Below are 26,263 nucleotides of genomic sequence, written 5' to 3'. Positions count from 1 at the left end.
GCATACAATCCCACTGTAACATAACTTTATCCTAATATTTATACCAAGAAATTAACTGAGACTGAACAGAATGATGTGGTTTGTTCTTTGTGTTGAGATTATTTACAAGCCTGCGACATTGTATTTACTCTCCACCGTGAATAGATTGTTGACATTTGGCCATGAGACTAGACACAATGAGTGGGAAAGACCACAGCGGACAGAGAAACAGAGAGAAGTTTGGGCTGTGAACTGCGTAGAAAGATTCTGATCAAGAGGTAGACAGCCACTTGAAGAAAACAAAGAGTGTGTTTTTATTAATGAGCTCAGAGTAGACAAGAACTTGAGGAATGGAGTGTATTGAAGTGTTTCTTTAGTTAATACAGGCCTCTCGGGGAGCTGAAGATGTATTGTTACACACACCGGGAGTCTGATCTGATCGAGTCAGGCGGGTTGAGAATGGTCCAGGGGAGTGGCGATCCAAGTTTATGTGTGTAAGTGTGTGTGTTACTATGGCAAGACTCGCATTACTGCTACTGTAACCCAGAGGAGGGCCGCCTTCCTCCTCCCTCCCTCCCTCCCTCTCTCCTTGTCCTTCTCACCCTCCCTTCCTCCTTTCCTCCCTCGCTCTCTCTTGCTGTCCCTCTCCGTACCACTCCATAATTAAACGATCACAGGATGATGGTAAGAATTTGAGCCGAAGTTGATAACCTGCAGGACTGCGGAAAGAGCTTGATTAGCTAAGAATAGGCGTTTAGAGCAGCGGGCACTTGCTTCTTCTCCTCGATTTGCCTGTTTTTTCCCCTGCGTTTCCAGCTGAGGGAGGTGTCCTCTACAATTCTCAGTCACCCCAAGCACCCTTACAGATTGCCGTGCCACCTTTCGGTATGCCAGGGGTAAGTTTGTTTGCTGACTGCATGCTCAAACATACGCTATGCATCTCTGTCTCAGGTGAGTTTAGATAGTCGTGCAACAGGTGTATCTTGAATGATGCAGTCAATTGTATTGAGAATATATTTTTGCTCATATTTGGATATAAATGGCTGATTTGTTTCTTGTAATGTTGTAATGCGAAAAGTTGCCGCCTTAGTGTGAACAAGGTGCACGAGGCTGCGTGTTACTGCACATGTTATATAAAGTGGTTAGAAGTTCTTAAACTGATCCGATTGAGTTGTTTATTGTTTCAGTTGTGGTGTGTGTGATTGGTCACCGAGGTCTGAGTGAAATGTACTTGTGCGTAGATGCCGTTTTGTTTTGATGGACTTGTGGTGGGAAGGAAACTGCAAGTCTGGCAGAGTTCAGATTAGCATGTACTGTACACACACAGAGTAACACTATAATCTGGATTAGTCGTCTGAAGGTGGTTTACACCATTAATCAGCGCAGACAAAGATCAGCTAATGTTGATTTTTACATTCTTTTTGTTTGCGTGCAGTGTGTTAATAGTTGTGTATTGTGGTGTGTGTGTGCGCGTGCAATCACACGTTGGTTGCAGGAGTTCACAGTGGCGTTCTACAGGCTGCTTTGGAATTCCAAGGGTTTGTCTGCATTTGCAGGAACATGTGCGTTTGACATCCATGTATGCTTGTGCAAAGGAACATGAGCAGTTTGTGTGTTTAAAACATACACAAACACAAACTGTATACGTACAACTAATTTGCGTACACATGTACTTTTATGCAAGTATACACCAAATGTAAACTTCAAAGTGTGTGAGTGTGTGTTTGTGTGTGTGTCTTGCATGCAGAATTGTGTTACAGGGGTTCAGCATGTATAGGTAAGAGATAAGGGAATGTAATTGTGTTACATGATTAGGTAACAACGCTCTGGTAATGTTGTTGTAACATTTCGATAGCGTCACTATATAAGTCCATAGTGGATTCCTGTTTTTCAACTCTGCTGGAACACACTGTCTGTTCAACCTTTCCTGTTGTGTTTCTCATACACACTCCACTGCGGTGGCCTGGATAGTGTGTGTGTGTGTGTGTGTGTGTGTGTGTGTGTGTGTGTGTGTGTGTGTGTGTGTGTGTGTGTGTGTGTGTGTGTGTGTGTGTGTGTGTGTGTGTGTGTGTGTGTGTGTGTGTGTGTGTGTGTGTGTGTGTGTGTGTGTGTGTGTGTGTGTGTGTGTGTGTGTGTGTGTGTGTGTGTGTGTCTGCCTGTGCATTGTTTGTGCTTTGATTGAAATCGTTATAAGCAGCTCTCTGATACTAAAGCAAACTCCTCAGACTAATAAATATTAATATTGTTATTGCTTAACATTTCTTTACTGAAGGCTAAACACATTTCTTAATTAGCTTTGTTTTGTGTTTGCATGTATGAGATATTCTTTAAAAGAAAATGAGGAAATAGTACTATGCCAGCCTTGGCATCGCAACCACATATTCTTCTCTATTAGATATGGATAGATTTGCAGAGAGTTTCATGTTTAGCTCTCCAAAACCCACAGGATATTGCCAGATATTATGCTCCATAGCAAGCATCCTAGTAACATGATAATGTTAATAACTTCAACATATTACGAATGAATTGAATTGTAAAATTGGATTTATTTGGTTTATTCACATTTAAATGTTTTTAAAAATGTTTTGATAAGTATGTTTCAATTGTATTTGCACAACTTTTCCAAATATCTGTTTGTGCCATATATTTTATTCATAGAGTTGTTAGCAGCATCTTAACGTCATACTCTATTGGAATCAATTGCAAGTTGAGTCTCCCTTATATTTCATGTGAAGAGAACTATTTTTGTGGCATGGATTTGCTACCTATGTAGAGCAGTTTTGTAATTGAGAACTTGGACCGAGATCATGTTTTGACTCAAACTCGACCCTCTTCTGGTCTTGGTCTTGACTCAAGACTCGAATGAGCTGGTCTTGACTACGACATTGATGTAGACTATTCCAAATCAGTCACTAACAAGGTTCCATTTCAGTTATAATGCTGTATTTAAAGGGAGCTCTAGGAAGTAGAGAACAACACAGTATGTGTTGACCATAACCTCTTTTTATGTGTTTCAGGGACTCCGCTCAAAGATGGCAGCCTGCTCCTGGATCCAAGGCTGCCATGTTGGTGAAAGTTAACAGCATTGGAAGAAACCAGTCTCTGGGACCAGCTACTGCCCACCACCTTCTCCATCATAACCCCACCAACACTAGCACTTCACCCAGACCAGGTTACACAGCGCAACTTGACATAACTGGTTTGTTCAACAAAATGGCCGTGCCTGGAGACTCCAAGCAGGGTTACCACCTCAAAAAGGGGGATGCCAACTTCTGTCTGGTTTTGCCCTCTTCTAGCTCTTCCTCTTGCTCGGCGCACCAGCGCTCTGGTGCAGGTACACCCCGCCCCTCCTCCCCTCAATATGGAGCTTTACCATCAGCACCCATCTATGATGAACCTCCACCCATGGATCCCCCCATTTACGATGAACCCCCATTGGAAATGGAAGTAGAAGGTGCTCACCACTTACGCAGAGGTCCCTACTCCACCAGTCACAGCCTGTCGAGAGGAACCCAGCCTCCTAAACTCCTCCAGTTCCCCCATTCCAAACAAGTCTGCAGCTCCTCAGCTAGTGAGTACAGTCCGGCCGGCCGGGAGTGCATCAAACACATGGTAAATGTGGATGCAGCTGTATCCAAGCACCAGCCCCAGATGTCTAATCCCATCGAGGGTCCTTCAAATCCAGCCAGCCCTCAAATCCAGCCCCAGTCTCCAGTCTCTGCACAGATTAAGAAAGAAATCTCTCTAGAGAAGAAGCAATCATGGAGGCTGTTGGAGCCTCGCCATAGTCGTCAAAGCAGCCTGGCCTCTCAGGAGTACCCAGGCCCTGTTGCCGTCACGTACCAGGATTCTGGCTACTCCACTGGACCATCCCCAAGTCTGCGAAGGAAAAACCGTCGGCGTGCAGCTCTGGGTGCTGGGTCTGGTCGGCCCGGGTCGGTGGGCAGCAGTAGTGAGTTAAACGCATTGAATGAGAAGCTGATGGCAGAAATGAGGGCGGTGGTGAACCGTTCTAATGCACTTCATGGCAGCAAGGCCAGTCTGGACACTGAGATGGGATCGGAGGCTTCTGGGAGTACCGCCCGCTCACCAGTCAGTTCATTGAAGATGAGTGCAAGAGGGTGTGGATCAAGGGAGGATGTGACATCAAGTAACCGATCACTGTACAAGGGCGGGGGCAGCAACCATGGTGACGTGCTGCTGTCGCCACTGGTGACAGATGGGCTCGGAAGCCGGCAAAAGAGGACGTACGAGAAAGTGGATTCGCTGGAGAAGAGCGTAACATCACAGACCAGCTTGTCCTCTCCAGAACCGCCTAGATCTCCCTCACAGGTATAAACACTTTTTGCAGCTGTCCACTTGCTTGAGTGTGTAAGTCTGGAAATGTTGTTATGGTTGGTCCAGTGAGGTAATCTGGCTGATTCCCTTTTCCTGTATTTCTTTTTCTTTTAATTACCCTTCTCTCTTTCATTACTCCTCACATTTGAGGGTCCGACTGTGTCTTATGGAGTGGAAAAGCAAAAAAAACACTTCCCATCCGGTTGCTGTAGATACTATGCAGGAGATGGCGAGGGTTTCCTGAGCTGGAGAGGGTGCGAATGTTACATTCTAAGGAGATTTGTGTATGTGTGTGTGTGTGTGTGTGTGTTTGTGTGTGTGTTGTGCTTAGATTAAGAGGACTGTACAAAGGCCAATGGTTGTTGGCTGAAACAGATTAAGGGGAAAATGTGAGATTATGAGACAGGTGAGTTTAGCATGAAAAGGATTGATGACGGAGAGATGCAAGAGTGGCAAAAGAAAAAGAATTTAAGGTTTTTTATTTTTATTTTTTTATTTTTTTTTGTGGGGTATGTACATATGGGAATTGGGTAGCAAGTAGGTCAGTGCAGAGCTTGAGAACCAATTACTTTTTCAGGCTGTGTGCATGCATGACTGTATGGAGAGTGTGTTTTTTGTGGATAGCGGATATTGGTTATAATAAAGGCAGATAACTTACTTCAGCAGAGTAAATACACAGTGAAACAATACTGCAACTACTGACACTGCAGACATTGGAACTCATGTAATCTGTTTCATGATCATACAGTTAAAGTCAAGCAAGAACCCTTACTATCAAGCAACAGTCCAGGGACTTGAGCAATTGTATCGCTGTCATTACGAACAGGCCGTCGGTATGAAACAGAAGTTGCAATAGTCTTTTCTTACCTGTTGTAACGTATATCCGAGTGAAACGGCTTCTCGGAGAATTTTTTTGGGGCAGGACCTAATTTTGTCCATGGGGAACTAATTGGATCGTTGGATTGTTGTTTGCTATTGCTGTGAACTCGTGTGATTGACAGGTTGTCCCACCCTCACGTCAGTAAACGCGTCATCAAAGAAGAGAAGAGATGTCATTGCAAGAGGGAGGGGAAGTTATTTTTATTAAAGCTTACAAGGGTATTTATAAAAAAAAATTGCATGGCTAAATCATTTATGATAAATACTGCAATATTCCATAAGAATAAGAATTGTCCATTTTGATTTCATGGTAACTAAGAAGGCAGCCGTCTATGTATGGTTTGGACTGCAGTGCATCTCAGCAGGGTTTGAAGTAAAGATCAAGTGTTTTGGATCCAGGCTCTGGATTCGGTAGCATTAGTGTGTGTGTTAATGCTGTTCATGAAGTCATTCCCACAGAAGTGCTGGAAATACTGGAACGTAAATTACCCTTTAGTCTGTGCTCCACCAGAAACAACCTGTCTGTTTTAAAACATAACAGAAATGCAAGCGCTGGTGCTATTGGCAGAATAATTGAGAAAGGAAAACAGACCAGGCTAGTCCCCTCATTCAATTAGCCAGGTGTTGTGGTCGTACAAGACAGTCGACTCTTACAGCTCATTGTGATTTGGCACATTTAGGTAATGTGTTTCGATGTGTGTGCTGACAGTTCCATTTGTCATTAGTGCAGTGCTCCACATGTGGTTTGGCTTCTCCTGGGGAGCATGTTAATATTATGGATCTTAATACACTAAGAGAGGTTTGTCATCAATCAAATGATCATAAACGATTAAAATAATCACACCAGTGCAACTTAATCAAAATTACCCTTTTCTTAAACATTATGCAGGTATGCCTATGTTAGTCTTTGTGAATGGATAATGATAATTTCATCCCTACAGTATTCAGCCTCCTCTATATGTCTGCTGGCACTTCATCTATTTTCTTGCCTTAACGTGCCTTATTAACTTCATCAATCTCTTTGTCTCTCTCTCATACTCTCACATCTGATTAAAATACAAAAATAAATGCAAAGGCAGAGTTGTGAGGTTGGAAACATTGACTCAGTGATTTGGTTCAAAGCAAGCTTATTACATCTTAATGGAGGTAGAACCGCACTAATGTCCACATGCACGGAGAAACACTTCATTCTTACAATTTAATATGACCACATTGTTAAATCTGTATCACTTAGGGCACAGTGTCACATTGACGTAATGCCAGGGGGCGCCAAGGCAGGAAAGGAAACCCTTATGTTACGGGAGTATATTGCAAATGTAACGTACTGGATATGCATGCCACTGCATACAGATGACATCATGCTCATAACCTGTCATCTCTCATTGACTCTTTTTGTAACCATAATAATGTCAGCATGATTGTGTCCAGTTGTATCGCATGTTTTGGCTGCCACTGTTGAAATACTAAAGAAACAAATATCTCAATTAAAATGTTGATGTTTTTATCGATTTTTTACTGCCTTTGGCAGTCATCCTGGACTTATACTGTGTCCTAACCAGTCACAACAGAACAAGTGCTGTAAAACTGCAGCGCAATGTGATACGATCACATTCACAAGCTTTCGCAAGTCAGCCATGATCAATTTCTTTAGGATCCCATTATCGGTCGAATATCAGTTATCACGGTTTATTGAGCTCTGTCCCAAATGGCACCCTACACACTTCCTTCGAATCCACACTTTTTCCTTTTCCAAAATCCTTTACACTTGGATGTACTCAATATGGACGAAAAGATATGTTGCTACTTCCGTTTCATCATGACTTTAAAGATATTTTCAAAAGTGTGTTTCATTTATATATGCACAAACATTTTGAAATGAGAGAAAAGTCGTTAAGTTGGACAGGGGTTTTTGGAGCATTAATGAGTTAGGAGAGAGGGAGAAAAGAAGAGAGAGAAGAGGGGAGGCAGTAATGTTTGATGTTGGGATGTGATTTCCATATTGGGTCACCTATTTAGGGAGCGAGCGTAATCCATGACAAAAAGCGTTTCCAGGTTTCTGCAGGGAGAGTGAGTAAGCCAATCGGCTGCAGCCTACGCAACACATGCACTCAGATTCAAGTTCCTGCGGCAGTCGTGATGATGCAAATAAGTGCCAGAGCAGCTGCATCCGTGCTGATATCTTTTTGTTTCTCAATCTCTTATTTTTGTCTCCAGACAGGAACACTGGAATCCAAAACTCAGCAGGACGTCTTGCCCCAGGATGACCATGACAGAGAGGGTCGTGGAACTGCCCACCTCACCTATAAAAACAACAACAACAATCCCCCTCCTCCTCATGCCAGCACGGGTTCGGGTTACCAGTACCCGTACACCACCCTCTGCAAACCTACAGCCGACGCCAACATGGAGGACTGGGCCAGCAAGAACCTGAACCAGCACACGCAAGGCCTGTTTCGCCGGCGCGTCTCCATCGCTAATATGCTGTCGTGGAACCGAGGCTCCATTAAGAAACCCATGCTGATCACCAGCGACCGCACTGTCAAGAAGGAAGCCTGCGAGATGTTCAAGCTGGTCCAGGCCTACATGGGCGACAGGCCGGCCAGATTGGACAAACGCCACGTGGCCCTTCAGGTGGTCACGAAGTGCTGGGGGATGCAAGGGTTGAGGGACGAGCTGTACGTGCAGCTGGTGCGACAGACCACCGATAACTTGAGTTTGAGGAGTTTGGAGGCAGGCTGGGAGTTGATGGCCATCAGCTTAGCGTTCTTCTCGCCTTCGCCCAAATTTAGACGCTATTTGGAAGGGTACATCCAACGACACCTTGAGCCCAGTAACGATAAGAAGAGTAAGTTTCAAATATTTAGTTTTTAGATAAATGCCACTTTTGATATTTTGTATCTAATGTAATGAAATTCATACATTTGTTAGTGTGGCTTAAGTGTCCAAATACTTATTTGGACATTCTTTTTGGGGCCAGTGTATGTCTTGGATAGTCCAGTGTTTTTGTTTGTAGGACAGGGAACGGACACACACAGGGGAGTGTTTATGTTTTAAGCCGTCCCATATGGATTCAAACCTGAAACACTCATATACATACAAACAGAGCAGGCCAATATTGGTTACACTGCTAAAATTATTATGGCATTGTGCCTACCCAAACAGGATATAACGCTGTGGAAGAGGGAAAAATAAAACGCAGGGGTTACAGCAGGTTAAACATCACACGGGTCATGGAACAATAAAGTCGGGTATTGTTCAGACGGACTGTTGGAGCGTATGAGTGTTCAAAATTAACAGTTTGTTGTATCTGACAGTACTTCAGCACATCATGGATCAGCAGGACATAAAAAACAAGAAGAATTCCAAGTCCAGAAAAAAGAGGAGACAGAACAATGAGGAAGAAGAGGATGAAGGTGAGTTTATGGTGAAATTAGTCATTTGGCACACACACACTCAGGGAAACATGCATACACACTTAAGAAATCATCATTTTTGATTTAAGCTGAATGGGCAATACCAAACAGTAACCTGACCATCCATCCATCCATCCGTCTACCCACCCATCGTCCTATCTATATCTATTTCCAGGGTTTGAAATTAGTTCCTGCCAACCCGCCAAATGCTAGTGAAATTCCACTGTGGCGGGTAACGCATATCAACACACTAGCCAATTTGCCGGGTTATAATTAATAAATTATGTTCTATCACTTTGCATGGCATCGTTATCAGAGCTCTTCCTCTAAAAGGAGCCTCAAACATAAGCAAAACAACATGTAAAGAGGGTCACACACAGTCTGAGAGAAATGCCACATCTTTAAAATTCAAACACATTGTTTTCCATGACTGTTCAAAATCATGCCGCACCACAACCTCACTCGCATAGTTTTACATCAAAATACAACGCTAGTAGAAGTTCTGGCTGGTGAGTAAAAATGTTGATTACAAACCGTCTATATCCGACCCATATACCTTCAAACATGACTATATATTTAAAACAAAGCATAGCCACATACATCTACTTTAGCTGCTTAAATATGATTTTAGTAATGTAATAGCATCTTTAATAGTCCAGTCAAATCCTGATGGATGAGTTACAAAACATTACATTACAGAAGTGATGTTGTGAATGATGTTTCATGTTGTTTTTCATGTGCTGTAAAGTAAGCCAATGCATCTTTTATCTTTAACTGAAAGACAGGCTCCCAAACACACCCACTCACACACAGTGTCAAGGGGGTTTGGTGTACAATAAGGGAATCTTCCCAGTAACACGTTTGGCTGAGGGAGAGTATTAATGATGCTTTGGGTCCGCTAGTGGAGGAGGACCACTCAAAGAAAGAGCAGCTGGCCCAGCACAGAAGAGGTGTATCCCCCTCCTCTCCCCCTTTCTCACTCTCTCTTTTAGAGGCAAGATTAAAGCTTTGAGCAACAAGACATACTACAACTCCCACGCTTCCCTGGCCCGCTTCCAGACTGCTCAGGCAGAGAGAGAGAGAGAGAGAGAGTTTAATGGTTGAGAGGCAACAAAGATCCTGAGAACGTCTTTCAGTCTCGAAGCGAGAGTGATAGGAGATGGAAAGAGAAAGAGGAACAGGCAGATTGAGACAAAAAACGGAGAGTGGGACATTTTTATCAGGTTACACCCTCAGTGGCTGGCATCCAACTTAACTCTGTTTGTTCTTTTATACCTCTTCTATACTCCTCGCACACACACTCCAAAACAAAGAGTTTGACGAGACAGCTCTGCGTGGGCTTTTAATGGTGCAGATCCTGCTCGGCCATGGTTAATTACACTGTGTGTTGTCTTCACAGGGGCAGTGCTACACCAGACATGTGCTCATTGCAAGTAATGGCCACTGTCATTGTTTGAGGAGGAAGTGCAAGGCTAAAATATACTCTCATTACCAAGATATTATTTAGTACTGTACACCTAGGGACAATCCATCAGGAGCCTTCATGAGATTGTGATGGTGATGGTGATGAGTTCATGGATCCACCTTTGGTGGGTTTGAACAAACTTTGCCACCAGAACAGCTCTGTATTCAGATCTTTTAGTTCTTTAACTTTTGTTTTACATGTGATTCTTTAGCGCAGGACTTTTCTTTCAGCAGCTCGCTGGCTGAATCCAGTCCATTTCATCATTTTATTGCTACTCTAAAATTGATTTTGATGAAATCGTTGCACTGCCTGGTACCTCACAGTGTGAAACTCAGCGGGGAGTTCAGAAACACTCAGCGGTCGACAGTTAGCAGACTACATTTTATATCTGGTTCTGGTGTCCACTTAAGTGATTTTAAAAAGCAGGGTATGTTATATATCCAAACCACCATGGTTGATAATCGTTGACCTTACTCGTAATTTTATGACTTTCCTCTGTTTATGTCATTGTGCTATTTATAACGTCATAAATTTAACATGACTGATGAAGCTTTACTGTAGTTCAGATATGCTAGAGTATTTGATTGCACATGAAAAAAAAAAATGCTTTTATTATCCCAGTGCTCATAATCTTAGCTTAAATGTTAAAGGTGTATTCGGTTGCTCTTTAGCAAGCATTAGCATTCCTGTTCTTTGCGTGTTTTATGTACCGGTACCTCTACATCACAGATTTGCTCCTTTAGTTTCAATGTTTGTTTTCTGTTGGATTGCAATAGACTTGGTTTCATGTGTCACTGGCCTACAGTCAACAAGATCACAATCTTTAACCTTTAAGGTCAAGGATATAGGATTTGTGGGAGGACTTATGGTGGCATCAGTGATTATAAGAGTGATAAGCTACGATTAAGCCAGAAAAACAGTGGATTTTCTAATTCCAGCATCATGTGTATGTGGAAGCCAAACATCAGGAATGTCATTGTGGTTCTAGATCAGGGGTGTCCAGTCCTGCTCATGTAGAGCCACTGTCCTGCAGAGTTTAGCTCCAACCCCAATTAAACACACCTGAACCAGCTAATCAAACTCTTTCTAGAAACTTCCAGGCAAGTGTGTCGAGTCAAGTTGGAGCTAAACTCTACAGGACAGGAGCCCTCCAGGGCCGAGTTTGGATGCCCCTGTTCTAGTGTATGGAAAGAACATGGGAAACAACTATGGAAAGTACAAAGGAAACAACATAACACTCATGCACTGACTAATGTGTTGCCGGTTTACTTTAGTCATCCGAAGCATTGTTTTGGCTGGATTGGAACATTCCAAGTGACACCTTAGCACCTTCCTGCTGTCTGACCGTGGCTCGCTCAGATGGATGCTGGGAATGTTTTAGCATGGCAGAAAGAATATGGCTTTATCATTCACTATTTGCATTTGTCGTTTTATTTGCATTTATGGTTCCATGAAGAACCTATAACATTCATGGAACCTTTTCATTGCTCTAAAGGTTCTTTATATTAAAAAAAAAGGTTATTTTAAGATCTGTTCACTGAATGGTTCTTCTGTGGCATTGCTGCGAAAAACCCCTTTATTTTTGAGCGTGTCGCAGGGCCTCACCAGCTGTGTAGCGCCGTGTGCCCCAGGAGATGGCATTGTGGGAAGGGCTGCAGTTCAGGGGCCCTTTTGAAAGAGAATAGACACTCTCAGAGGACTTTATTATATGATGTGGCACTGTTTTTCTATTTTAGTTATGCCCTTTTACTCTCTAACTGTTGTTTCAGGATGTGGGTTGTGGCCTCCTCCTGCCTCTTGTGGGACGGGGGAAAAAAACGCCCTTTGTGGGCTCAAAGAAGCGCCGTTACAACATTGGCTGTGTTTGTATGCAAAACGGCCCTCATATCAGCACATTTCCTTTCTCATGGGTTTTGCTGTAGTGTCCGAACTGTCATTCTTTATCTACAAGAGGCTGATGATAAAAGTGTGTTTAACTGAAGGATTAGACGCAGTACACATTCACAAAAGTACACTCATCACGGAGAGAAAGAGAGGATGTGAAGAGCAGAGTCCGAGAGGATGGGCGATAAAAAGAAAGGAATAACCCTGACAAATGTACAGTACAGTAGGTGGTCAGTGTCAAACAGTAGAGATCCGACTGTATGTACCTTGGTAGATATTTTTAGGAGTATATATGATGAGGCAGGTTATCTTTGTTATTTACACAAGTATGACAAAGAAACAAAGGGGAGGGGGGCCCTATTACACATCTTCTGAATGAGTACTGAATCTCCGGGTCAAAACGTGGGCAAAGAAGCAGCAGAAACAAGCGATAGAAGCACTGCTGCTTACGCACATGTAAAATAATATGATCATCAGACATTAAGCAGCATATAAATCAAAACTGCCTAACGTTACCAAATGAAATGTCGACCCAGGAAGAGGATAGGACTGTGAAGCTTTGGGGGTGTTGATGGACTCGATCTTCTCCATGCTTTGCTCACCGTTCTGAATGTGATCCGGATGTAGTCTTTGACAAAAATTGTTAAAAATTGTGCTTTTAAAAAAAAATATATATATATGAAAGAATACAAATTGTTGAAGGGGGAGAAGGGAAGAGCGGGAAAACAGAGGCTGTGTCACAGAGAGGTGAGACAGATTCTTGTGAAATACCTGACCCTCTTGTTTAACATGAGTTTACAGCTTCATACACACAAGAGTCATCAGAACAAGAGGCGTAAATCTCACCGACTTTGTGATTCACAGATTGTGGCTGATGGCAGTAGACAGACTCATCCAGACCCACCTGTTCCTGTCAAGTCTGATATCGGGAAACCTTGACTTTTACAACATTCTCACAGTCATTGTGCGTTTATCTGTTTTGTGAGGGTGTTCTTCAGACGTTTAACAGAAAGAAGCCTCATTTGCCTGAAGCCTCAAGATTTTAGTTAAAAGTTTAGTGTTTGATGATGAGTTAGTACAAAACACGTTCAGACCTTTTCTCCAGCACTTAAACATGCAAATATTATATCTTTCCTTGTTTCATTTGACAGCATAATCCAACGCTTCAACTGTCCTATCAGGGCATGTCCGTTGTGTGAGGTTTTAAACTTTGCATAGAGTTCAGTAGATGCTAGTTTTGTTTTCATGTAATGAGCTTGTTTGCCTGAGTATTGTCTTTTTCCCATATAAAACTGTTTCTCCCTTGTCCCCTCTGTGTGTTTCTGTGAGTAATGGCTGTGAAGAGCCCTGAAGCCTCTCTGTGTCTACCGTCTCTCAGGCTTCAGTTCAGCCCAGTCAAACCTCAGTCACCTGCTCGCTGTAAATCTGTTTCAGACCCACATAACCACGTAAGGTTGTTCAGCCAAAGAATGAGTCACGTTCCAAGGAGAAACAAGGGAGGGAACCGCTGTGAGAGAGTTCTTCTGTTTAATGAAACCCATAGCACCTCACTCTGTTGTGTAAATCATAAAGATCAGTACATATTAGCCAGCATCACTAGTAGCTGTATCGGTTTCACTTTAATATCAGTGTGAGCGATATTTCATCTGCCGTGGCCTGGATGGCAGATTCCATTAGTACATTAAACGCTGGTTTCCTGTAACAGTTAAACTTCACGGCTCATGTACCTTGAAGCTGTGAGGAAACGTTCACATCTCACTCGAGACGTTCACATCCAGCATTCGCTGAGCAGTCATGCTTAGCAAGAATGAGGGTTTCAGTTTTTAGCTGCTGGAAAACACTTATCCGCATATGAGTCACTGAAGCTGATCTTCACTGTTAGAGAAGAGGCTCTGCCGGGATCTGGATCGACTAGCAGCTACTTGCACAGCACTTATGCCTCATCAGTTTTCTCTGTCTGTCTGTCAAGTCACCTTTATCTACATAGCGCTTTATACAATACAGATTGTTTCAAAGCAGAATAACAGGGTTAAACTGGAAAATGACTCGATGCAAACAGTTAAATTATGTTGAAATGCAGTTCTCTGAGTGCCATCAGTGTGACAGTGAAAACGCCATGTTTTCTAATGATATCTCAAGGGTAGCATGTACAGGGTGAAAAGCGTCGGTCCTAGTACCGAGCCTTGTGGTACTCCATATTGAACTTGTGATTGATATGATCAATATCAAGAGGGATAAACCCTCTTCATTTACTGCTACAAACATGTATAAAGGTCAAATATGTATGATTTGAACCATGCTAATGCATTTCCACCAATGCCAACATCATTTTCGAGTCTATTCAAAAGAATGTTGGGGTCGATAGTATCAATATCATATCTGTGTGACCTTATTTGTTTGATCTTGTGTTTAACTTGACTGGTTGAGCATCTCCAATGTATTTTGGGAGGGGGGAGGCGGGGTTCTGACAGTGCTGTCAAAATGTTGTTTGTGTTATTTCAGTTTTTTTAATGGAACATTAAAATCATATTTAAGAAAATGTCTCAATTGTAAAACTGAAAACTATTGAAATGCCTGGTAAGCCATATGAAAGCCTTTCTCTGCCATGAACTCCAAACCTGTAGAAAATGAGAGGATTGGCATTTTTTCTAAAGACTTAATTTATAAATCCTTTAGTAAAGAATTTTATGCTCAGGACTTTGATACAAGTCCTACAAGAGGATTCATTCACAAGCCAAACTGCACAAAAACAACAACTTGCATTTGGTCATTGGTCAGTAATATTGCATATTCATTTTCTTTGACAGGTCTTCCCATCAGCATTTACGCCAAGTACTGCTACCGTAAGCTGCAAAAAGTGGCCATTACTGGGGGCAAGAAGGTAAGAGTTTTATTTTTATTTTTTATTAGTTAGTTTTTTAATTAATTATTATTTTATTGATATCAATAGATGTTGGATTTATTTAACTGATTATTAAATCATAACATAATAATAACAACTGATTATTATTATTAATTTAGCTCATTTCCCTATTTTTAGATTTAAATAACCTTTACCATCATCTAACACTCACTTAAAGTAAATCTTTTAAAGACCGTAATAATAATCTTTAGCAAATCTCCAAATCTAAATTTTTCATACAATACATTATAATGTTGTGATGCTTACATTCACTTGTAGCTTTTAAAATGATTGATTTTAGTTTTTAGTGTTTTGTTTTAATTGAGTTTTAATATTGGCCATGTATCGCTTATCGGCCATAACATGAAAATAATGATCAGTTTAACATAATGGCCAAAATTTGAACTCTAATTAACACACACTGCCCATCAGCCCTGATCTGCATCCAACGTCAAACATAATTTCAATTGGCAGGCAATGGTTCTCAATCAGTCCTTGATTGCAGCTTTGACTCACTGACTTCTAATATGGTTACACCAGACACATAGAAGTTGGATGATTCCATCATGTGATGTCGAATGATAATTGAAAACAGTTTTTCCTGGGAGTTTTGTTTATTTGTAGATGCCAGCACTGCTGTTAGATCGAACCCAGGAGTCTCCAAATGGTCAAAAGAAGCAGTATATGGCACAGCCGTCTAAAATTGGTCACATCTGTGAGCAATCACATCACCCGGCCTTTAGGAGCACACCATGAGAATTACTAATCCACTAACCCAAACTAAGAAGAAAAGGTTACAACAACCCCCCCAGGCCCTTTTATAAGCCTCATCCATGCACACGCTTCACTGGTACCGGCACTGGCACTAGCAGAAGCTGTTTCCCCAGCCTATGTGTCCTTTCACCAGTCCCACCCTGTAATCAGCCGTCCCACCTCAGTCTCCAACGCTTTTACTGGGTGGGCTATTTTTACCCCCGCACCGCACAGCTACGCATTATCCCGCTCGCCGCTGTTGTTCCATATTGTGTTACGGTTGAGATGGTGTCTGTCTGTTCCACATAGTTATGAGGGAAACAAAGTCTGATCAACAGATGCTTTTTGTCAGCGGCTGAACCTAATTCTGTTGTGATGCTGTTTTGTACTGGAATAGTTCAGCCAGTAATGAAGATCCTGTCATCATTAATCCTCATGCTGTTTCCCACACTTTCTTTCTTTCTTTTTCATGCAGTGAAAGCATATAGTGTCCACAGACTGCCAAGTTAAAAGAAATAACACAAAAGTACTGCAAAAGCACTATAAATGTAGTTTATATTAAGGATTCACTGATATTGAAATTTTGCCCAATAAATGTTATGTCCGATAACCAATAAATGACCAATATTAAAATGATGTGATGTGATAAATAAATAAAAATACATAATAAATAAATAATTTGATTAATTTTCAATTTTAAAAATCATAAAATGCATCACAACATTTATAGTGCATTAAAAATTAATATTCATTTTGAGATGTACTAAAGATTACATTTAACTGTGTTATTAAATTTTATTACATGGCTTGGCTGAATTCCAATGTAGAATGCGGTCTGTTATTTCTTGATAACAGACCGCTGCGAAGTATAACAGACCGTTGCCATGAAAAACAGCGCGTTGCTATGGACGCGGAACGGACTATTTTCTTTAGCGGAAGCAATACAATCGTTTTTAAATCGATAAACTCTTTTTTAAATAAATAATTTGTGTCAAATTATTTATTTATTTTGTAGGTAGCCATGTAATAAGCGGGATAATGTATAGTGAGCCGGTTGTTATAGTGAATAACAACCCCTTCAGGCTGATTCAAGATCCCTCCGCTTCGCGTCGGGATCCCGTTCAGCCTGTCGGGGTTGTTATTCACTATAACAACCGGCTCACTATACATTATCCCGCTTATTACATGGCTTGGTAGGGCTGGGCGATATGGCCAAAAAAAAATATCACGATAATTTTTTTATATCAGTCGATATCGATAATTATCACGATAAAAGTCAAATCTTTATTTATTTCAAGTTTAAAGGCAGATTTTTGGTCCTAAGTGAAAGTTGTAGAAACCAGAGCGTTAATTGTGGTTTTAAACTACTCTTTATTGTCAGAACATATCAGGACAAACACTTGCCAAACTGGTGAACATTTCACACATCTGAGGTAGAACATTCAACATTTGTCATTTTTCCTTTACAAAATAAATATCTTTATTGGACAATTAATTTCTTAGTTTCTGCATGTGCTAATTTTTATTTGGTAAAATGTAATATTCTGACTGTTTGAGTTTTATTAAACTTAACCATTGGTCATCCAGTATCATGCATTTAGATCATGATAACCTCACTATCATGGCAAAATGTAACTTTATGGTTTCTATGGTATTTGAATGAAAAACAGTAGCCTAAATACATGATTAAATACTGTAATTATTCCATCAGTCCTTTAATACATCGTCTACAATAATATAATACAATTCAATATGTATATCCCACATTTCATGGTGCGGTTAATATTACTAGGCTAACGTCACAGTAAATCCATGGTAAATGATGGGAATTTGTAGCCGGAAAAGCCTTCTGACTGTATTGTTGCGCACAGTGTTTCTCCTGTTTGTCAGCGCTGTTTCATCTGCCTTTAAACTGGTTTAAATCACGGAGACATTGTGTTTTTCGCTGAATTCAAGCGCTTCTCACTGGATCTCGTGACGAGAGCGATCAGAGTAAACGCATCGGCTCAGTTTGTATACTGTCTATGATCGGCTCTAGTGAACTCGCACTGCGCCGCCGTTTGGACTTAGTGCCGAGCGGATAAACGGTCCGTGTGGCGCGCGGTTCAAATGAGTTTTGTTCCGCTGTTGGCGCATAAACATTATCGAACATTTATCGAACTCTTGATATCGTTTTATCGAGAAAAATTATATCGCGATAATTATCGTTATCGTTTTATCGCCCAGCCCTATGGCTTGGCTGAATTCCAGTGTAGAATGCGGTTATTTCTTGATAACAGACCGCTGCGAGCTAAAACAGACCGTTGCCATGAAAAACAGCGCGTTGCTATGGACGCGGAACGCGGACTATTTTCTTTGGCGGAAGCAATACAATCGGTTTTAAATCAATAAACTCCTTTTTAAATCAATAATTTGTGTCAAATTAATAAATTATTTTGTAGGTAGCCATGTAATAAGCGGGATAATGTATAGAGAGGCGGTCGTTATAGCGAATAACAAGCCCTTCAGGCTGTCAAGACTCGTTCAGCCTGTCGGGCTTGTTATTCGCTATAACAACCGCCTCTCTATACATTATCCCTTACATAACTGTTTTCAAATATTAACTTTAAGTAAGAACTAGATGATTTAGATTTAAATGTAAAAATGAGCAATACGATTAAATATACAGTATTTGCTGATAATGAGAATATTTTATATCTCTAATATTTGTACTACAGTTCAAAAGTTTGGGGTCAGTAAGGTTTTTTTAAGAAAGAAATCAATATTTTTATTCAGCAAGGATGCAAACTGATCAAACGTGACAAGACTTTTACGTTGTTACAAAAAAAAATCCTATTTCAAATAAATGCTGTTCTTTTGAACTATTTATTGATCAAAGAATACTGGGGGGAAAAAGCAGCAAAATATCAGAATGATTTCTGAAGGATCATGTGACACTGAAGACTGGAGTAATGATGCTGAAAATTCAGCTTTGATCACAGGAATAAATTACATATTGAAATTGAAAAAGTAGAAAGCATAGAAAAGAAATCGTCAATATGACAGTTTTACTCTATTCCTGATCAAATAAAATAGTAAAAACATCTGACCCCAAACTCTTGAATAGTAGTGTATTTATAACCGTTACATTGTTTCATTCACAGTCTATATAATTTGAGGCCACTACATTTTCAAAGTAGTCAGATTGCAATATATTGTAGCTGTGATTGAAGCATGTGCCTTGTTCTGTGTGTAGGGTCTGAGGAAGCCCACTCTGGAGGAGCTCGACCACGGCCGGAACGCCATCGTGACTCCGTCTCTTTTCGGCAGCGCTCTGGAGGAGATCATGGAGAGGCAGAGCGAGCTGTTCCCCGACAGGAGACTGCCCTGGGTGCAGGTCCAGCTCTCCCAGTATGTGCTGGCCCTGAGTGGAGCCCAGACCGAGGGCATCTTCAGGTGAGACCTCAGAGGGTCAGGAAACAGGGCTTATCGTTCTCTCATTCCTTCAATATCCCTCTTCATCAGTGACGGAAGTCTATACTATTCCTGATGTTTTCTTTCTCCCCCCTGTAGCCATTATGTGTTCTCTGTTCTATAGGTTTTTCTTATGAATATGAGACATTTTCTGTACACACTTCAATTGTCTTGTGTTCCCTATCAAGTGTGAGGGTACTTCAGAGGAAAAGTGTGTGAAAGTACACACTCTCACACACTGTAACGGGGACATGTTTTCATTAAATCCTGTGTGTGTGACAGCTCTGTCATGCCATCATGAGTGTCAAATTGGCTCCACCTTGTGGTCAAGTGTTACAAGTTACAAAAACAGCCTGGTCCTAAATGGTTCACTTGATGTGTGTGTGTGTGTGTGTGTGTGTGTGTGTGTGTGTGTGTGTGTGTGTGTGTGTGTGTGTGTGTGTGTGTGTGTGTGTGTGTGTCCATAAGGTCTTCAGGATTTTAGGGTGTTCCATTTGTCATTTTATGATTTAGAAGGCCACATGGCTGCAATGTTGTCAAAGTGTAGAGAGCAAGGGCAGCATTTAGGATAATTATAAGGTTCCCAACCGGATGAGTAAGTGTATCATTAACTGTGGTGGTCTTCATCTTGTAGAGTTCCTGGGGATATAGACGAGGTGAACGCTCTCAAGCTGCAGGTGGAGCAGTGGAGAATTCCAGAAAGCCTCTCAGATCCCAATGTCCCAGGTGAGAACATATGAAACATTCACATGTGTGTCAATACATACATGTGACTCAGCATTTACTTGGAGAAAGTGAGTCTGTCAGACTTTTATAATGATATATTGAATTAATTAACCATGGTTCATTTTGTGATTCCTGAAGTTTCAACTTAGAACTGTATTTTTTTGGTATAAAACAAAACAAAAAAACAGAATAGACACAATATTAAATGTGTTAGTTTGGCGATTTTGGTTAGTTTAAATTTTCAGTTTCTGTCGGACTGTTGTTGCTGGGAAATTCAGTCTTTCCACACACTTTTAGTCGATAAAACACTATTGGCCGTTTAGTTCTTGTCTGCTTTTTAGCATCTACTGTAAATGTGTACTGCTAAAAGTTGTCTAAGTACATTTTTAGTAGATAGTATATGCATTAAACATACTGATTGTTTTCTGGAAAACAAACCAAAAATATTAGACACATTTTGTCCAATCAAACAAGTGTTGGAAGTGTTGGGAGTAATAGGCGCGACGCAGTAGCAAATTATGTTTCTGTAACAATTAGGAAATAAACCATTTCATTGGGTTTTAAAGGCAGGGCAGCGTGTCCAGGAACCCTTTCGCTTGCATCCATTGACATTGTTTACTTAAATGGTCTATACACTATAAAATTGCGTGTATCTTTTTATGTGAGTGTGAATATGCACATCTCTCCCTCTGTGTCAGCGTCTCTGCTGAAGTTGTGGTACAGGGAGCTGGAGGAGCCGGTGATTCCTCAGAGCTTCTATAAGCAGTGCATCAGTCACTATGAAGATCCTGACGCCGCCATCAGGGTGGTTCAGTCCCTCCCAGAGCTCAACAGGCTCGTGCTCTGCTACTTCATCAACTTCTTACAGGTACGGTCCTGCTACATGAGCACACCCCTGTGGTGTTCTACTCAATAACTGGATATTAACGGCGCGTCTCTCTCTCGTCCCAGGTCTTTGCTCAGCCGGTGAATGTGAGTAGGACTAAGATGGATGTGAATAATCTGGCGATGGTCATGGCTCCGAACTGCCTGCGCTGTCAGTCTGACGACCCTCGAATCATCTTTGAAAACACGCGGAAAGAGATGTCCTTCCTTCGCATACTCATCGTCCACTTGGACACCAGCTTCATCAAGGGCTTAATCTGACAGTCACGTTTAATGCATTGTTTTGTGGCATTGAGTGAATCATCCAGGAGATATCAGGACGTTCTTCTGCTCAGAGATCGCTCTCATCTTCAAACTTCACAACATTAGTTCGGGCAATGCCTAAAATCACAGCTTTGGCTCAATGTGAATCATCCGACTCTTCTTGAAGCCAGACTCGCTTTAAACACAAGGTTCACAAACAGGGTTGTGTTGTCACACGTTGAAACGAAACACATGCATGATCATCGTCTTCTCGGGTTTGATATTTCTTCTGTGTTTTATATTGATTTGTGGAGGAATGCATCATTTGGACAATCTTAATCGTAATAACACACAAGCAATATGATCTGCAGTGTATTTTCTTAATTTAATATGGTATGAGTGTTCTTATTATTTAATATCAAACAATTGTAAGCTCAAGTATGAGCGCAGGGAGATTTGCTGGCTTCGGTTTTGTGTTTAAGGCTAAGCGCTAGCAAGAAGAGGTCAATTAATATTGCAGAGCTGTGGACCACATAGACAGCTCTCAAATACTTTGCCAAGCTCGAGGTCTGGTGCCTTAAATGGAGAATGTTCGCTGATGTATAAGATGCACAAGTGCCCATGTACAAAAACACACCCTTCATCATTCAGTGTTATCAGAGGCTCCAAATCAATGGGTATCTCAGTAGTTTTCCCAGTTGTCCCATTTAAAAATAGAAAAATATATATCCAGATGTGGGTTGGCTACATCAGTGATGATTAAGCAGAACTAAACCGTAGCAAACTCAACCAGGAACCAGATCGGAAGATCTCGCAACTCTCACAAAATAACTGCTGCTCATTGGCCCACTGAAAGCTGACTGGGTTTCGGTTGATCCAGCAGCTCCAACATCAACTGATGGCTGATCAGAATCGGATTCGCCCGGGTTGAATACATGGTTTCCGAAGAGGTTTAGGCCAGAACCATACTCTAGGGAAGCATGGCCAACACCAGTCATGTCCTTCATGCAGAACTTAAAGCTGAAGTGAGATTTCTGTGCCACTAACATCACCAAATGCAATTACTGAAATATTAATAACTGTTTTATCAGTTACTTTTTCCATAAACACTTCTCAGAATCAGAAAGAGCTTTATTCCCAGGTATGTTTACGCATACGAGGAACCTGTCTGCCATTGGTCAAACAAACAGATACTACCCCCCCCCCCCCTCCTCCCCCATGATAGCCATGTCAGGCGAGTAGTCATAATGTTTACACTTTTTTTAGGAGAATCAATCTACAAGTGGCAGGGGAGCGCCATATTACATGAACTAGTACCTTTACAGTAAGGTATACTGTAAGTCTTTAAATTAAATATAGCGTCTGCCATTGACTAAGGTCTCTGCTCTCATTCACTATTCCCTACATTAGTCCACTAATATAGTCCACTTAAAGGAGTGAATGGAAAAATTGAGCGAAATACTGAAAATTCTACGGATTCCATCTTCTGGCGAGACGTGAGGAATCATTCGGTGCGACACTCATGTCGATGGTTTCAGACACCACTGCAAATGGCTGTCCCCTCAAATATGTACACAGTATAAGGATAAAGAGGGCGATTTCGGACACAGCCGGATGTCACCTTCATATATGTGTGCTATTAAACTGAGATGCTCAGAATCTCTTCAAACTTGCTGCCATGACGTGTGTTTACCTGACAGAGAAAACTGACCATAGAAGTTAATGCAAATTTTGGCTATAGCTTATAGTGCCCCTTGTGGCAAAGCTGAGAATGCAACGAGTATTTGTGTGAAATAAAAATCGAGCTTGCTTAGATAACAGTGTTTAGAAGAGTATGTTTCAGGCCTTGGCGTCATCACTGGTAACATCTGAACACGTGCAAACTGCAGTCCGTTCTTGATCGTTTACTTCAAATTGGAGTTCCACGATTCATCTCCGATATACAAAAAAACAATCACATTTGTTATTGATATAATGTGGGATCCGCCATCAACTCTGCCTGTGCTTGTGTAAATAGACCCTTCATCTGATGAATAGTTTTATAAAGCTGAATAGTGAAAGTAAGTGTTCCCCTGACTTGTTGCACTTCCCCCTCAGTTCATTTGGTGGCAGACCTGTGGGTCTGTGAGAACCCGGATACTCATCCTGCACTCTACTTGCTCCTTAAGGATTTTTGTCTTCTTTTGTTCTATCCGTGTGAGGATGTGTGTAGGAGTGAACAGCAGTGAATAATGATATGGATGATGTGTGTTTAATTTTGCGTAGTTTCATAAAGAACTCTGAAATAAAATTTGTAAATTTGTATAATTGTACAACAATGGCTCGGTTTCATTTCCTTGATTTGTCTAAGCAAAGGCCTTGAGAATACTGTGCCATCGAGATCATCTCTTCAGTTTCACCCCAAATCAACGATTGGCTCATCTGCTGCTCAGCTTCGAGTATAATAAAAATGGAGGGATATGCACTAGTTTTACCTACACTGTCACTTTATTACAAAAAAGAATGTCAAGACTGGATGAATAATACGCTTAAGAAGATTTACAAACCTTTCAAACAAAGGTATAGAATAAACGCTGAGCTCTCATGACCTCTTGTGGTGAAGTCAGGAATCTCCAGTGAATTAAAGGTTGATCGACTATCGCTGTGTCCCAATTCAGAGGCGGCATTCGAAGGTTGAATTCTTCACAGCGGTGCGACTAAGGCTGTCCCAATTCGAAGGCTCCTTCAAATGTGGCCTACAAATGCGTCCTTCGTTTCCCAAGGATAGAATGAGTGGATCCTTTGCAGCCGCCTATCCCACGATTCATTGCGCACCAGTGAACTGGCTAGACCGTCCCATTTAACAACGCTCTGTCTGACCTTCATGGACAGCCTCTGAGTTGGCACACAGCTTATGAATGCACTTTTGGCCCCATCCCAAATGCCACAATAAACACTCGCAGTCTTCCTACTAGTCCACACTTGTGTGACATAATGGCGCTGTGACTGTCCGGTAGCCTGAGTCTTGAGTGCGGGCTAGGCTAAATTGTGCATCGATGGTGCACATCGACTTTAAAGAAGACATGAGAACCCTTCTGATATCTAAAAAAACAAATTGGACACCTTGGGTGCTTCTCATTTCTTATTTGTGCATCCTGGTTTCCTTCCCTCGATTCCTTAGGAGGACTCCCTTAGGGTGTGAGGGAAGGATACACATGTGACTCCTCAGGAAGCTTCCTCACTCCTCGCAGTGCAACTAGAGAATTGCGATGCCCTTCGTATTGAGAAGAACCCCCTACTGTCTAGTGGACTTAACAGACAGGCGCACATGGCGGCCATCGTAAGTCCACAAGGACCGCAAGTGCATATGAACTATGAAGTGTGCCATTTGGGACAGGGCCTTAGTTGTGTTGATATGGCAGGTGTCTTTATAATGACATCTAGTGGAGTAAATGCAACCCCACAGCAAGTTTCGGTTACTGCCTGATGCCTTTGCAGAAATGCTCTATTCACAGTCCGTTTATATAGTTCATTAATGAAAGTGTCCAATAACGGGGATTATTGGGATAAAGTGATTAGTATTTAGCTAATCATTGATCTCAAAATGTCTTAACATGATGACTGGCTCTATAAGAATAATTAAAACTGAACCCTGAGGAGCTAGTGAGGTAATGGAGAGTTAATCATAAAAAATGTGAAATCATGTAAATTAAAAACTATCAAAATAAAACAGCCTACTAAAACGATTATATATTTTATAAGATTTTATATATAAATATATATATATATATATATATATATATATATATATATATATATATATATATATATATATATATATATATATATATATATATATATATTATATATATACATACACTGTAAAAAAAATTAAGGTGATAATTAAAAATAGTGTGTATATTTTATTAAGAAAAGTGTGGTTCAGTGTTGTATAGAAAATATTGAGAACATTTCACTAATAAAACCAAGCGATACGTACATTCTCCTATTTTTTTTAAGGAAACTTACAGTTTTGAGGCTTGAATTGAGGAACCGATTAAGCTGATAAAATTACCTGATATTTATTTCAAGAGAAGTAGTTATTATGTGGTTTTATTTAGAGACACCATTGTTAATTCCCAGCATGCTTTGCATATGGTTGGAAATGAAGAGTAAATATTGAAATGAAGTGTTATTTTTTGTGTTTCTGAGTAAAGGGAAACACCTGTTAATGTTTAATGTTCAGTTATTTTTTTACTATAGTTGTCCATGTCAAAAATGTCCATGCCAAAAAACTGTCGACAAAATTTGAAGGGGCAATTTTTGGTTGAAGTAAAAAAAATAAAAGTGAAAAAAAGTTAAACAAAAACGTTAAAGAGGTTTAAGTTTATGAAAATGATTTATGAACATTAAACATTATATAAAATATATAATTAATAAAACATGTTGAATTTAAAAACTGCTAGAAAATCAAAGCCATAAATCTAAACAAGTTGTGTTGCAAATTTGAGGTTGATATCACAAAAAAATAGCTTTCAATAAGATTTTGTTTGGCCGCAGGACCAAATTTTTCCCGTTATGCCAGCAAAACTCCATTGGTCCACACAGTGTTTGGATTTGTGATTTGCAGTAGAGTATTTCCCTCTCAAATATTACACACACACATTTTTATTATTATTATTACACATACAAACCACACTCTGACATCCATACCAACACAAACACACAATTATAGCTGCATAATTTACCCAGCTGGCTCTGTAATATGCCGAAGCAGAAAACAGGAATAAAGCAAGTATGCTTTACAGGCCAAACCTGAGAAAATAGCACCATCTGGTAAACAAATAAATAATAATAATTAAAAATTAAAATTGTAAAGTAATTTTTTTTGTTAAATGGCCTTGGGGATAAAAATTGCAGTTGTAATGGGTTTCAATTAGGACATTTTTTGTCCTTAAGGTCCTATTGTGGAACTATTTTGTGTACCTAGTGCAAAATATATTTATTAAAGGAAGTAGTAAACATCCAATAAAAATAAAACGTGTGGTGTGGCAAAATTTGTGCAGTTGGCATTAACACGGGCAAAATTATATTTATAGAAAAAAACTGAAAAAGACAAAAGGATGACTTAAATAATAGATAGATTAAAATAAATCCCGTATTTTCTTGTATTTCGTACACTATAATTCATCATCAGTGTTGTCGCGTGGTTAGAGTACAAATGAACCGCATCATTTTACTCGTTGAGTCAAGGAGGAAACATGCTTCTGTCTAGTCTAATAATAACATAAATATATTTAGAGAAGAAGCGCTAAAATGCTCTGAACTAAACAGCTCTTACAAGGACACGCCTTCTGTGCCGCA

General features: G+C 40.6%; 1 protein-coding gene across 4 annotated transcripts in view; it reads left to right on the top strand.

The window, feature by feature from the left end:
• arhgap46b (Rho GTPase activating protein 46b) overlaps positions 1 to 23,233 on the top strand; it is a 70,033-nt gene extending 46,800 nt beyond the window's left edge. For 3 of the 4 annotated variants that reach the window (XM_081387481.1, XM_081387482.1, XM_081387483.1), the window contains exons 3-10: positions 2,997 to 4,311; positions 7,411 to 8,041; positions 8,511 to 8,609; positions 14,766 to 14,839; positions 18,849 to 19,048; positions 19,701 to 19,792; positions 20,491 to 20,660; positions 20,744 to 23,233. In XM_081387481.1, the coding sequence (XP_081243607.1) occupies positions 2,997 to 4,311; positions 7,411 to 8,041; positions 8,511 to 8,609; positions 14,766 to 14,839; positions 18,849 to 19,048; positions 19,701 to 19,792; positions 20,491 to 20,660; positions 20,744 to 20,938 (2,776 nt within the window). In that variant the 3' untranslated portion in view covers positions 20,939 to 23,233. Of the gene's footprint in view, positions 1 to 628; positions 876 to 2,996; positions 4,312 to 7,410; positions 8,042 to 8,510; positions 8,610 to 14,765; positions 14,840 to 18,848; positions 19,049 to 19,700; positions 19,793 to 20,490; positions 20,661 to 20,743 lie in introns of those variants that run through there. The other variant, XM_081387484.1, reaches the window with a different exon arrangement.
• Positions 23,234 to 26,263: the final 3,030 nt, after the last annotated feature.

This window comes from Scardinius erythrophthalmus (assembly GCF_964197995.2).
Source record: "Scardinius erythrophthalmus genome assembly, chromosome: 15".
Classification (NCBI taxonomy): Eukaryota; Metazoa; Chordata; class Actinopteri; order Cypriniformes; family Leuciscidae; genus Scardinius; species Scardinius erythrophthalmus.
The sequence above is the reverse complement of the archived record's forward strand: the minus strand, read 5'-3'. Positions and strand labels throughout refer to the sequence as shown.